Genomic DNA, 13,865 nt, shown 5'->3' with positions numbered 1-13,865 from the left:
CAATTGCAAAATGTTTTAATATTTTCTGAATCTGGCTTTTAGTTTGGGAATATTGAACCAAAAGTACTACATAGCACATACATGTCCACTCACCATATGGATAAGTCTAGGATGTGCTGTTTATGTGAGTCCACACTCAGCTAAACAAGACGGATTACCAGTCCTCATTCTCAGCATGTCCCCTCAGTCCTTGGACTCGCTATTATTGCTGCTAACAAGGGTGTTACCAATTGGATAAGTGGTCTCTGAAACTACTTTGCAGCAAAATATTTACATACGGGGGCTAAACACACTATTGTGTGTATGGCAGCTACATTGATATAATAGGCCATAATGACTCTGAGGGAACAGTTATGGATGAGCATGTCAGAAAGGAGAGAAGTGAGGAGCCTGAGTAAGTCATAACACAAATGACTTTACTGACTTCCATAAATCCTGGGGCTAAGGAGCACCTAAGCAGGCCTGAGCCGGCACAGTCCTGAGACAGCTTTACGGTCTCTTGTCAGGAATCCTTATGCTGTAGAGTTTTATGGAAAACCCAGAATTGCAGAGGAGCAATTGTGTGCCTATGTTTAAGCCATTATCATTGACTTGGTCTATAACACGCATACAAATAGTCCCAAAGTATTCATTTAGATGATAGATTATTAAATCCATTATGCCAATAATATGCATATTAAGGAGTACAAATTAAACATTGACAGGTAATGCTTCATAAACCTTGTGCTCTTCCTTGAAAAACTAACTGAAATCCACAGAAGACATAGGCACTTGAGTGATGGCCTAGATTCTAATGGTTATAAAGTCCTCTGTATGGCAGGGTTTCTAAACAGTGAGCCTACACTTACAATTTAAGGATTTTGAAGTTTGATAATCAGGGTTTTTTTTAATTTCATTGGTTTTTGTCAGAACCCATGGACTACTGGAAATAAGTCCAGTGAAAGACAGGTTTGGAAAACTAGGTTAAAAAAAAAAAAGATAATTTCTTTTCAAGGAGAAAACATATTATTCTCAAGTCCATAAGTAAACTCCTATAACACAGCAAGATTATAGATCTAACAGTCCCTGAAAACAGTTCCGTTCTTATGCCCTACTTCATGCTGCTTCCCTCATAGGAGCTATATAAATGAGAAAACCAGAGATAGGAGATATACATAGGTAAGCCACCCATTGATCAAGTTCTAACAGGTTCATGATATTTGGAATTACAGTTAAGAAAAACTCTATTCTAACATTTTTGCTCTTGTCTGCATTCTTCAACAGTTTTTAAAAAGTCATGCTATTATAAGAACTATGTAGAATAGAATATTTGAATCACAGGAAGCCTTACAGGGCAACTTTCTTACACTTTAAGGAGTTGAATATTATACCATACAATTTCTCTTAGAAATGTTTACAATAATGCTTTGAGCTCATCTCCTTCCTTTTGTCAGAAATAATTAAACATATTTTATAAAATAACAAACTTCTTTCTTTTACGCTTCACAAAAATTGTAATTCTTTGTAAATAATCACCTTCTATGGAATTCTCTTTTTTCTGTATTGCAAATTATCTGCTCAGCACAGACCCATTTCCCAGACAGACAAGTTTTCTTTTTGAAATATTTAGACTTTTGAAGCACTTTAGTCATAGTGACATCTAGTAGCCAATCTTTTTTTCCTCACTTTCTACAAAATCAGTTCCAGCTTATAATTCAAACCAGTCCCCAAAGGCACTCCTGAAAAATGGCAAGCCCTTGGTGTTCAGGTGAAAATGCTCTTTATTGCTCAAAATTGTTTCCTGTTAAAAAGCTTTTTTCTGAAATGCTAGGTCTAAGATGATCTTATGCTAATTTAACTCACTGGGGATGTTGAACAGATGTTACTTTGATTAATAGTTTCAGTATCCTGAAAATGCCAGGCCAGGTTCAAAACAATAAAGTCAGGTAAGAAATGTATTAAAAAGCATCATCCTCATATTCGTCATGTTGGAGAAAAATAAAATCACATTTCCTACATCAAATAAAAGCCAGGTATAAATCAAAGTAATAATACTGAAAAAAGTTACCTAATCCCTTTAATTTCCATCATGACACTATATATTATTACTTTTTAGATGTATTTGCCTATATGGCCTTTTATTTATAAAATCCAATATAGGTATCCTAATGCCCCATTTTTAAAAATTACCCACAAAATCATAAAATTTCAAACTGGCAAGGACCAAAAAAACCATCTAGTTAAAATTATATAAAAAGACCATTAATAAGTTTGAAAATAGGGGGCAGCTAGGTGGCACAGTGGATAGAGCACCAGCCTTGAATTCAGGAGGACCCGAGTTCGAATCTGGTCTCAGACACTTAACACTTCCTAGCTTGTGTGACCCTGGGCAAGTCACTTAGCCCCAGCCTCAGAAAAATAAATAAATAAATTGGAAAATATGTAAAAAGAAGGCAACCAAGTTTGTGAAGGGCCTCAAAAGCATTTCATATCATAATCAGATGAAAGAACTGATTATATTTAACCTGGGGAAGAGAAGTCAATAATGCATATGGTCAAATATTTTAAAAAGGCTGTCACATGGAAAAAACCTATTTAGGTTTATAAGCTTATATAGGTTTATAACTTATTCTCCTTGGACCTAAAAAGTAAGATCCAGAATCAATAAATGGATGCTAGAAAGAGGAAAATGTCTTCTTGATATGTCTTTCTTGATAGAATTTAAGCTCCTTAAAGGCAGGGGATGTTTCATTTTTGGCTTTATATTACCAGAACTGTGATTAGAACATAATATATGATCAGTAAACAATTATTGGTTGATTGATTATAATTAGAGCCACTTAGAAAAAAATAGTCTGCCTCCAAAGACAGTAGGTTTAAATTTTATTGGAGGTCTTTTCTTATCAAAGACAATGAAGAAGGAATTATTTTACATGTATAAGTTGGAATTAATGGTCATCAGTGGCCCTTCCAATCTGAAATTCTGTGAATCTCCTTATTTTACAGATAAGGAAATATAAATTAAATGATTTACCCAGGATCATCCCATTATTCAAAGACAGAACCAAGAGCAGAATCCAAGTCTCTCAATTCCCCATTCAATGTTCTGTCCACTAGGGTACATTATCTTCTTTTTCTCCCATTCACTACCTTCCAAAGAACAGTTAGAAGAATGAAGAGAACAATTTCTTAATTTATTTTTGCCAAATCTAAACCCATATCTGAATTTTTGCCTTGGAATTGCTGGCTTCCAAAAACTAATTATGTTTGATAGGAATGTCATTTCCTAATAAGCATTTTTCTGACATGCCAGTTCTATTTCTCTACTATCTTTTGATTCTGTAGCCCTTCTAGGAAATGAAGAGAGAGGGATCACTAACTAACTAACTAACCCAAATCCTAGCTGTTTCCTGATAGAGACAAGCCCAGGGAGAGGGAAAAAATTCAACCATGTTTAAGGTCTAATCTAAAACTCAAAGTCACTCACCACCCATTTGTGCTCTGAGCTACTATTACTATTACTACTGCTGCTGCTACTACTACTGCTACTATTACTACTACTTCTACTATTGCTACTACTACATAATTATTATAATTGTAACTTATTATATGACCATATTATTGTTATTGCTACTATTATATTGGAAGGTATTTTAACCATCACCATTCCATCCCCAGGGTTTTACATTAAGCTAATCAAAAAGAACAAGTGCCTTGAAAGGCTCTCAGATCTGAAACTGGATATTCAGTTAATCTTTCTTCCAATACACTTCCTATTGCAAAAACCTCTGTTTTCCAGGGAAGCCAACCATGAGCCTCAGTACATCCGTCATACTGTACAAATTATCATTCCAAATTCAGGAAGCCTACTTGTAATATGATGCTATACTGTAAAGCAAATCTACTATCTAAGGATTTCACTTATTTTATGTCTTCATATTTTGAACATTTGTGTATATAGGTCATGCCCTCACTTGATCTGAAAATATTCTTTTTAAAAGTTTTTCTCACCATTGCACAGAATGTCTCAGGTGGGTCTCCACAGGTAATGTCAGGAGGATCCAATTTCACTTTCAGATATTTTGTCATGTCAGTAGCTTCTGGCTGGCAAGCCATGTAATCCCAAATTTTCCCTTCTTCTGTGTAAATCTGAGTCTTACACACATCATAATGTCCCCACACTGATGGATAGTGCTGCATCACTGAGGACACAGTAACCCAAAGGGCATGGATTGATAAAAATCTTGACAAATACATCTCTAAATCCTTTGAAAACTTCACCAGGACAGAAACAAAGTTGGTAGATTTGTGATTTTGCTTTCTTGGTCTGTATATTTTCAAAAGTATATGCACACAAAGTGGCCCAAAGCAGGTTTCAAAACCAAGAGTAGTGATGTCTTAGAATATAGTGCTTTTTTGTGTAAATTGAGGACTTTGATGGAAGCCTATCATACTCATGTGACAACCTTTAAAACCAGCCCTAGGATCTTTCTTTGTCCCAGACTTATCTCTAGGATTCTTGGATGTTGCTTTGTTTTGTTTTGATTTTTTTCTTATTGTTGTCGTAACAGATGTCCAAGAAGGGATGATAATTTAGCAAAGTGGTAGGTCTTCAGTTGTACTGCCGATAACCCTGAGTGATCCTCCTCTATGTTCACGGCTCACAAGGGATGCCCAGACTCGCTGATAAATCAGTATCTGAAGCAAAAGGATGAGTGTCTACAGCCCGGTGTCTGTTTCCCATCAATCATTCTTTTCTTCTGGCACCAACATCCTTTTAGAAACAATAAGAGTAAGAGTTATTGTCCCAGAATCAATGCATTACCAAATGTCTGATATGTTGACATTTGGGAGTTTTGATGTAATAGAAAGCAAATTGGTGTAATATGGATAACCTTTACTGTGACTGTTTTGCTACAATGAGCAAACCACAGAAATCATTCACATTGGAAAGCATTCTGATATGAAGCATTTAACTCTTCCTTAACAAAGGCACATGTGTGCTATTGCAGGTGAGTTACAGTGTTGGTGGAGGGGTTTTTTTTGGGGTTTTTTGGTCCAAAAATTATATTTCTATATAGGCTAAATGAAGAGAAAATAGCCAGATTTAAACATTTCTCATATAGCTGGCAGGGCTGGAAATCCTGAAAGAGAACAATGGAGAGAAATGAGCTCTTTTATTACAATGACAAAGAAATGACAACTACGAGTGTGCCTTTTGTCTTTTTGGCAAAGGGACCCTAAAGATATCCAAATTCCTTGTACATTTCTCAGCTTTTGTTAACTTGAATGAAAAACAGTATTGTTGGCACTAGGCTGTCCCTTTGGATTTGCTCATTAGTATTGGAAGAACTTAGAATCTTTTGTTTAGCTGTATTTAGTGATAGAGATGAGACTTGGTTCACTGGAAATTATTTAAAAATAAATCTATAAGAGCAAATTTTTCCCTTTTTGGATCTTCCATTTTTTTAGCTTTTTTTTTTTTTACATGTCATTTCTTTCTTTCCTGTAATAGGAATAGAAAATTTGTCCCAAAGGCCAACATTATGTCCTCTACTAAAACTTTGATCTCTGTGGTAAAATGCCCAATTTAAAACATACACATAAAAATAGAAGAGGGCAAGTTAACAGGTCATGAAGCAGAATGATAAGACATTTATTCTAAAATAAAATAAAAGTCTATCATGTCACAGCAATTTAATTAACAGCTATTACTGACAATTCACATTTGGACACAAAGATGATCCTAAATCCAACTTATAACTTTTTTTTTTCCTTTGAGCTAGCTAATTGTCAAAACTAAACAAATATTTACATTTTAAATCTAGAAGTAATTAAAAACATTAAAGTAGGTTAGATAATCAATTGATTTATTGTCTATATGCAATTTTGCACCCAGAAAAAATGATTTTTATCCTCCAATCCAAAAGGGACCAAAATGCAGTTTTTGTGAACATCTCAGACCTCTAAAACCACACAACATTCTTTAAAATATGCAAGTTAATTGTCTTCAAAACAAAACTATAAGAGGGCTTACCATACTTAAATAATGCACCATCTTAAAATGAACTAAGCTACAGACTCTACAAAATGCCAACAGATGGTTGAATAGTGTTTCCATAGCAAAGTAATTTATAATAATTGCTTTATGGATGCAAGTGCAATTTTCATTATATTCCATTCATAAAATGTTATCATACAGCTGCAATTTGCAATACTTTCTATTAGGAAGTGTGTTGAATATTTGAATTTCCATGAAGAAATAATCAGTAGTTTGTCTAAACATGTATAAACTACAGATCTGAATCTGTCACTTTTTAAAAATAAAGTAAAATTTGTATGGAGCACATTAAAAAAAATAAACTAATAAAATGCTGTATAAACTTATGTGTTGTGACTATTTGAGGATTCTTTCTGTTTTTATTCCTATTTCTAAGCAGCAGCTTCAAGGTTAATGTTTTTAGAAACACACATTTGTGAAACAATTTAATGATTTCTGAAATCATTAAAAAGTAAAAGTTTAAAAGTAATGTAAAGTAACATTATTTAGATATGTGCTTTGAACGTGTTTAGTATGTGTGTACCTTCACTAACAAATCTTTTAAAGGGGGGAAAAGAAGCACTGCTATACAAGAGTGACAAATCTCCTAAATCTGAAACTACTACTCTCCATTCTTAAATTTAACCATATAACCATATATGAAGAAAAATTTTATTAGTGAAAATTACAGATTCTATCTTGAAGAAGTTGTAATAAGCTGCTTTGGAGTTTGGTTTTGCTAGCATTATGGTGGTTTCTTGTTTGTTTTATATGTGAAAAACACCAAATCTAGGCTTTTAAAACTATAAATTTGAATTATCCCAAAAGTTCTCTTTATTGGTTTTCAAAAAGAATTCAAGCAACCCCACCCTTTCATTATTGGTAATTCTATCCTTTCTCCATTTTTCCATCCAAATTACTGTAACTTCTAAGCTTTGTTCAAGCAAAGTAAACAGTGCTCTCACTATCTAAATGACCAAAATAGAAAGTAAATGCACATATTTATATGTACAGTATGAGCACAGTGGTAGGACAAGAGTTTGTACTTGTTAATGTCTCATGACACAACAATCCTTCAGTATAAGAAATTCTAACTGAAAGGACTCCCAGTTATAATGATGGTCATTACATGGAATTATATACTATCACATTGATCTACCATAGTGCCCTGACAAGGGAAAAAATGCAGAGGAGTGCAAGATATTTAAATATTAGGCAAATGTAGGACTGAGCAACAGACATCTCTGACAAGAAGCAGCCAATTATAGCTTAAATTTCTGGCGCATAACCAGTTGTGATTAATAGTTTTCCATTACATTACAGACATATTATTAATGTATTAAAAATGTCAGACTTTGGCAAGAACTAATACAGCATGGCTGAGTTAGTCTGCAGAATCGCCATTTAATGAGCTCCTATTGACACAGAGAAAGACATTGACCAAAGTGTATTAAAGAGCACATGGAGGGGTCCTCAAGGCTTTCATAACCCAATTATACTATTTGTCTTTATTATTCTTAATCTTTGTAGTGTCACTCATTTTGTGATCTAGGCTTGGAGAATCTCCTCCTTCTCAAGATTGCATAGACTTAAAAAAAATCAGGTCAACTAAAATTTAAAGGAAATTAATTCTCCAAATTTCAAAAAAAAATGAAACATTTAAATCTTAAACTGTGGGGGAGAAAAGACCTGTTTCCAATTCAGACATTTACTATTAAAAATATAAATCAATAAAAAGAAAAAAATGCTCCTTAAAGAACATAACCAAATGACTTCTCAAATCTAAATTTTGAGTCTCTTACATCTTGGTCTCCATCAGACAATAGAGTCAACTGGGTTAAACTCAAATTTTAGCTGGGCTTTAAAAGTCTAAGTTATAGCCACAAAGGACTGGGCAGCCTGATTATGCAAAGAGGAGTATTCAATGACATATTTTGGCATTTAGCACACTGGGGCTATCCCTTCTGGGCTGTAGCTGCATTAATTACAAAGCAATTCAGGCTTTGAATTTTCTCACGTGCCATATCCTCTAAATATATGCAACACCAGAAGAGCTCTCTGACAGGGTCAAATCTTGTGATGTCCATTTCTTTATTCAGCAGACCTTAAAAACTCAGAGTAATTAAGTAATGTCTTTGGATCTGTCAGCAACCCCAAACACTGAAGAATTGTTTTGGACAGAAACTCTTGCTACCAGGCTATAAGTGCTTGGGAATACACAGATCATTGTATAAGTATGTAGCTGAAATGTTCATATATATATATATTTTTTTCTTTCCATACATCTCTATCTGACAGATATTATTGATCAGGAAAGAATGTACTATAAAAAATGGCATGCATACAGTACATCTTTTTGTTTTTTTAAGATTCATATAGCTGACTCACTTCCACCATGGATGGCTTTCCACAGTATTCCAAAGGCCCTTTCTTTTGACCCAAATAGAAACCCCAAACTTGTAGCTGCAAATAGTTATAGTTAAAATTATTGCTGGACAATGTTTCTAAAATAAACTGCAAATTCTTTTCAATGTCTTATAGCCAAACATCATGGTCTAGTTATTTTAGATGGCTCCTAGCATTCCATTTCGAATAGAATTTCACACTTGGAGATATTGTTGGGATGATATTTGTTCTTTTGACCATAGGTTTTGAATTCAGGGGGCATCTGGAATTGGACTTTATGAATCCATTCCCCATCAACATTAATTTAATAAATTTATGTACTCTAAAATGGAGAGAAATAAAATAATGTAGTTTGCAATCATATTTCATTAGGAGTATCTCAACTGATAAAGGCATAGACAACTACTTATCAATTATAACTTCCCAAATAGGAAAAATATATTAAACTGCCCATGTCATCTTTTAAAAAGATACCTCGAATCATACTTTGCAGTTAGTTATCTTTTGTAATAAAGTAAGCGATTCTAAGTATCTTCGTTGGATATAGGTTGGATATAGGCAATAATACTTTTCTTAATTCTTTCTATTAAAATATAAAGAATTGGATTATTTTGTGATATTACTAGTATACAATATTTACATCATGAGATATTATAATCATTCACCTAACTAAAGTGCTTAAATAAATCCCTGTTTTCCTCAGGAGAAAATATTCCACCAAAACTGGATGGCATATACTGTGTAGGTTGTATATTTTAGGCTTTAGCATTAAGCAATCTGCTTGATTATTAAAATTCCTAATATTATTTCAACCAAAGAACCTAGTAGAAAAGCTGGCTTTCATTCCCATTGAATTTCTTTGGTTGTTCAGCCAAACACTAAATTGTCCTCTTTTCCAGCTAGTGAAACCAGGAAGATCCACACTCTTCAGAAATGGAAGTTTATGGAAATAAGCACCTGAAGTTTGAAACTTGAACTATAGGAGCTGAAGGAGCATTCAAATTTAAAAACCATACTAGATTTTTGTCTATGCTGTGAAATGATATTGATTATATATACATGCGCACTTCAAATGTCTAAAAGATTATTTTCTTTCTCCACAAGCTTTTGTAACTGTCAGTACCTCTTTCAAAATCTTCCTGATATTTAAAATCTTAAGAGGTTATATAAATATGAATGCTATTCAGTGTAAAATAGTTGTCCAAGATAAATATTTGCATAAATTTTACACACTTGATAGCAACAATATCACATTTTATCCACCCTCAGAAAAACAAACAATTCTCTTATGAGTTGCCCAACTAAGTTGCCCAAACTAAAAATTCAATAGTAAAAACAGTTTGGGGCTCAAACAAATGATTTGTTGTTTTTATCAATTTCCCCAGATTCATGTATTCCTGAATTTCAGAAGGGGGAAAAAAGGGACTAGTAACCAGGGCATAATTCCAAACAGGCTCCATGTAGCAATAGAAAGAAATATATAGAGAAAGAGTTCAAATGTGAAGGCCTTCTGTGTATTCTTTTTTCTTTTGTTACTGATTAAAAAGGGGGGAGGGGAAGAATGAGGTTAAAACTTTGGGATTCTCTCCTGAAAGTAAGGTAAAGTTTAAACAAACAAAGCAAAAGAAAAACAGCCAACAACCTTATCTGAAACACATGTTTTTAGAGGCAGCTTTTTCTTTTGCTATGGTGGAATGGGTGAGAGGAAGTAGTCAAGCCAAGTTACTGAGTCTAAAATTGCTAATAGGTTAAGCTAACATCCATGAGTAAAGATACTCAGTAAAGACTACCTATTTCCAATAAATTTGGATTCTTGGGTCATTAATTCTTCTGAATTTTAATTAGTAAATTACTTTAAGAAAGATGTGGCTTTTTTCCCGTTTTCCCAGGCTAAAGTTTTAATTTCTCAACTGTGTAGAGAGGGAGGGCACTTTTAGTAATTTCCATCCTAAAACTGGGCTTTATTTCCAGAACAAGTGATGTGCCAACTTCACCATATGCTTATTGGAATTCTCAGTCTTTTCTATTCCAAAGACTGACACGCGCTGTTGTGATACAGGACGGCTCCTTTATTTGGTGAGGGGCCTCTGTTCTCATTTTCTAGCAGATTTTGTGCTTGTTGCCCTGTTTATCGAATCACTTCTATTCTCTCAATTTAAAGTTCTGGCTCCCTAGCATCCTTGTTCCACAAGACATGTTCCTTCACTAACCCTGATGAGTTTGATGTCCTTGGCTGAGGAGGTGGGAGGGGGTGGGGGGAGAAAGCTAGGTTGCTTGCTAATGTTCATTCCAAGAAGTTGATGAGGATGGCTTGAGGTTTTATTTATGAGCCTGAATTTAATTAGATGGTGATGGGGGAAGGGAAGGTTGTGGAATCACATTGAATGCACCGAGAGGAGTTTCAATGACATGCCAATATATGAGGTACTAGATTAATTAGTCACCCGCAGAGGAAAACCACTAAAAAGGCAACGGGGAAAAAATAATACTTTTCCCCCCTTCCGCCCCTCTACCCCCCAGTCTCCGCCTATACTTGATGCAATGACAGGAGAGCCAACTCTAGGTCTTGCGAACAAAAGGTCCTTTAGAATAGCAGCTAGTCATCTTCCTCAGTGCAAGGACAAGGTACTCTTAAGTGGATCCTGAAAAATTGGTCCCCGTTTGTGGTACCAAAAGAAACAGCAGAGGGCGCAGTTTCTTTTTGTATCCCAACTTTTCCCTGTATGAATCACTTAATTGGTTATTTTGAGCCCAATAATATTCGGTATTATTTGTATTATATATAGATATCCACAGATCCATACAGGGGAGAACAGCATTGTGAGCAATTCAATTTCCCCAGCTGAATCCATCGACTGATTCATTTAATGGTAGTAAATAATCTGAGAAAATATTTCAGCCTGCATTCCGAAGTCTATTCCTCTTTCAATCCTTCTTTCTCTCCCAGCTGCAGGGCATGGGATAGTAATGCTTTAATCTTGCACCAATAAAAAGGATTAAAAGAAAGAGACTTCAAAAGCCTCTCAGCTTAGTCAACACCACCCGGGATGCAAAAGGACTAAAAAAAAAAATTTTTTTTTGGTGGGGGGAGAGATTTTTAAGTCTCCCCCCCCCCACTCAAGGCAAAGCTAATTATCAAAATAAACCTGACAGATACTCCGGCGTGTGGTCAGGTATGTTCCTGAGTGACACATTGATGTCGATCCGGCTCTTTAGGTAGAGGGCACAGACCCTGATCCAGAGGTGGGTGAGACCACTACTTACATGCTACCTGATGGGCGCACCTTGACACATGCACATACGTGGTGTGTGCGTGTGTTGGTGCACACATGCACATCACACACGCTGTCTTCCAAAGGTGCACTACAAAGTTCCTCTCCCATTCCCTGGAGCCAGCCCTCCTGCCTGTGGATTGCATTACAGCTTCTTCTGGTTGGGGGGCCATGGGTTGTGGAGAACGGGGATAAGGGAGGGTTAAAAAAGAAGAAGAAAAAGAAGAAGAAAAAGAAGAAAACGGGCGGGTCGCTGAAGAAGGGAGGGAGGGAGCGAGGGAGGCTGTACTTACCGTGTGGACCATTTGCCCTTGTTACAGTAGGCGGGAGGCGAGCAGACGGCTCCTTGCCTCGGACCTTCCCAGCCTCGTCCGCTTCCAGTGGCAGCAGCGGCAGCATCGGAGCCCGCGGCTGCCGGGCGGAGGCTGCTCTCCCCCGCCGTGCGGGGACCCGGCACAGGGGCGGACAGATTAGGAGGGGTCCAGGGGGTCCAGTAGGAGCCGTCGAGCTCGCCCCCGCCACCGCAGAGTTGCTCCACTTGCCTCCAGAAGTCCAGAGGAGAGGGCGTGGGACTAGAAGCTGGGGGCTGGGAAGGGGATGGTGGAAAGAGAGCCCCCACAACAGCAATCAACGCCCCGCTGCTTAATTACCTTTGCCCGGTGCCGAGGGAAAAGATCTGGCTCCCGGGAGGAGTTGGCCCTTTCAAAGCTGAGACCCCAGAGAGGGAATTCCTCCTCGGTATCCTCCTCTTCCGAAATGCAAAAAAGATCAGTGACTTTGACAGGTAGATAGGGGGAGTGGAGAGGGGGAAAGGGGGTGGGAGGAGAGGTAGAGAAAGAGAGAGAGAGAGAGAAGGAAAGGTGCCTCTCCCTCCAAAAAAAAATGGGATGATAATAAGAACAAAATTGCAGGCAACCTCAGTCTCCCCAGTTGCTCACTCTTCCTCTGCGACTCCCCGCGCCACCACTCCCACTTTCCGCCTTAAACTTTTACTGAAGCTTTCCCGGTGGCTGTTGTGTTTTCTTTATTTTCACCCCCTCCTTTCTTTCTTTCGTTCCCTTTTTTGTGTTTGCTCGTTTGTTTGGTGTGCGGAGCTGCAGGACGCCTGGATGCCCGGACTCCCCGCGATCAGATGCAGCACTCGGGCGGCTGTGCCCCGCTTAGTACCGCTCTCATTTTATCTCCGATGAAGACGTTGAGCGCACTCAGAAGGGACATAAATCAGGACAATTAGCACTGGCGCCAAGGAGATCCTCTCGTACCAATTTCGCCAGGGCTCCCTTCACGCATTCCTCTACTCAAGTCAGAAATGTCACCGCACATAGCGTTGATGGCTGGCAGACGAGACACTTGGAAAGTCCATTTGATGAAATATACATGGCCCGAGATCCTTCTGGATTGCAATTCCCCCAGCTCAGCCTCCCCCGCCCCCGGCGCCGTGCCCGGACGGACCCTGACTCAGTGTGGCCAGGGAGCTCTCTCGCAAACTTAGGGGCGCACACAAATTAAAGGGAGAGTGAGACAGGAAGGCAGGAGGAGAGAAGGAGGTGGAGGAAAGAGGGAGGGAGGGGGAAAAGCAAGCTCAGAGAAGCAGCAGCCCACGGATGGGTGGCATGTACGTTTCACTTAAAAGCGAAATCTTCTGCAACTGGCAGTAAGTAGAAGGATTGCAAACCGTATACTACCTCGAGACCTGGACGCTCCGAGCGGTCCTAACTCCGTCGGGCTCTCTGTTGCTGTTGCTGCGCCCCCACCACTGTGTTTGGAGTGGTTCCTGGACCCCCTTTTCTTCTGGTTCCACGCGAGCAGGCTCTCTCCTCTAGTAAGCAGCCCTAGTAACCTCCCACTAAAACCCACGCCTAGTGTCCACCCCACCCTCCCTCCCTTCACTGTCCCCAATCACGCCCTTTGGCTTGACCAGAAGTAGTCTTTCGGATCCTGGCTTTCGACTACAGTTCCAGTTACAGATTTCACCACTTGGCACTTTAGCGCCGGTATCTGTGTCTTCCTCATTCAGAAACGGAGCCTAATAGGGCACGGTAGAGTGCGAAAGTGGGGCGTGCTTTTGCAGGAGCATTTCCCGGTTCCCAACATTGAGATGAAGTCCCCTGTCTCTGGAAACCCCGTATCATCACATCTCAAGGGGTCTTTGGATTCCCTCCCCCTCT

The 13,865-nt window shown here is 38.1% G+C and overlaps 1 protein-coding gene across 11 annotated transcripts in view; it reads right to left on the bottom strand.

Annotated features, from left to right (window-relative positions):
• The window catches only part of NTNG1 (netrin G1), a 421,011-nt gene extending 407,484 nt beyond the window's left edge, over nt 1-13,527 (bottom strand). For 2 of the 11 annotated variants that reach the window (XM_074262835.1, XM_074262834.1), the window contains exons 1-2: nt 12,348-13,362; nt 3,991-4,753 (exon numbers count right to left, since the gene is read on the bottom strand). In XM_074262835.1, the coding sequence (XP_074118936.1) occupies nt 3,991-4,236 (246 nt within the window). In that variant the 5' untranslated portion in view covers nt 4,237-4,753; nt 12,348-13,362. The other 9 variants (XM_074262836.1, XM_074262837.1, XM_074262832.1 and 6 more) reach the window with 8 other exon arrangements.
• Nucleotides 13,528-13,865: the final 338 nt, after the last annotated feature.

The sequence above is a fragment of the Sminthopsis crassicaudata genome, chromosome 4 (genome assembly GCF_048593235.1).
Source record: "Sminthopsis crassicaudata isolate SCR6 chromosome 4, ASM4859323v1, whole genome shotgun sequence".
NCBI classification, from domain to species: domain Eukaryota; kingdom Metazoa; phylum Chordata; class Mammalia; order Dasyuromorphia; family Dasyuridae; genus Sminthopsis; species Sminthopsis crassicaudata.
Note: the sequence above shows the minus strand (reverse complement) of the source record. Positions and strands in the feature narration are given on the sequence as shown.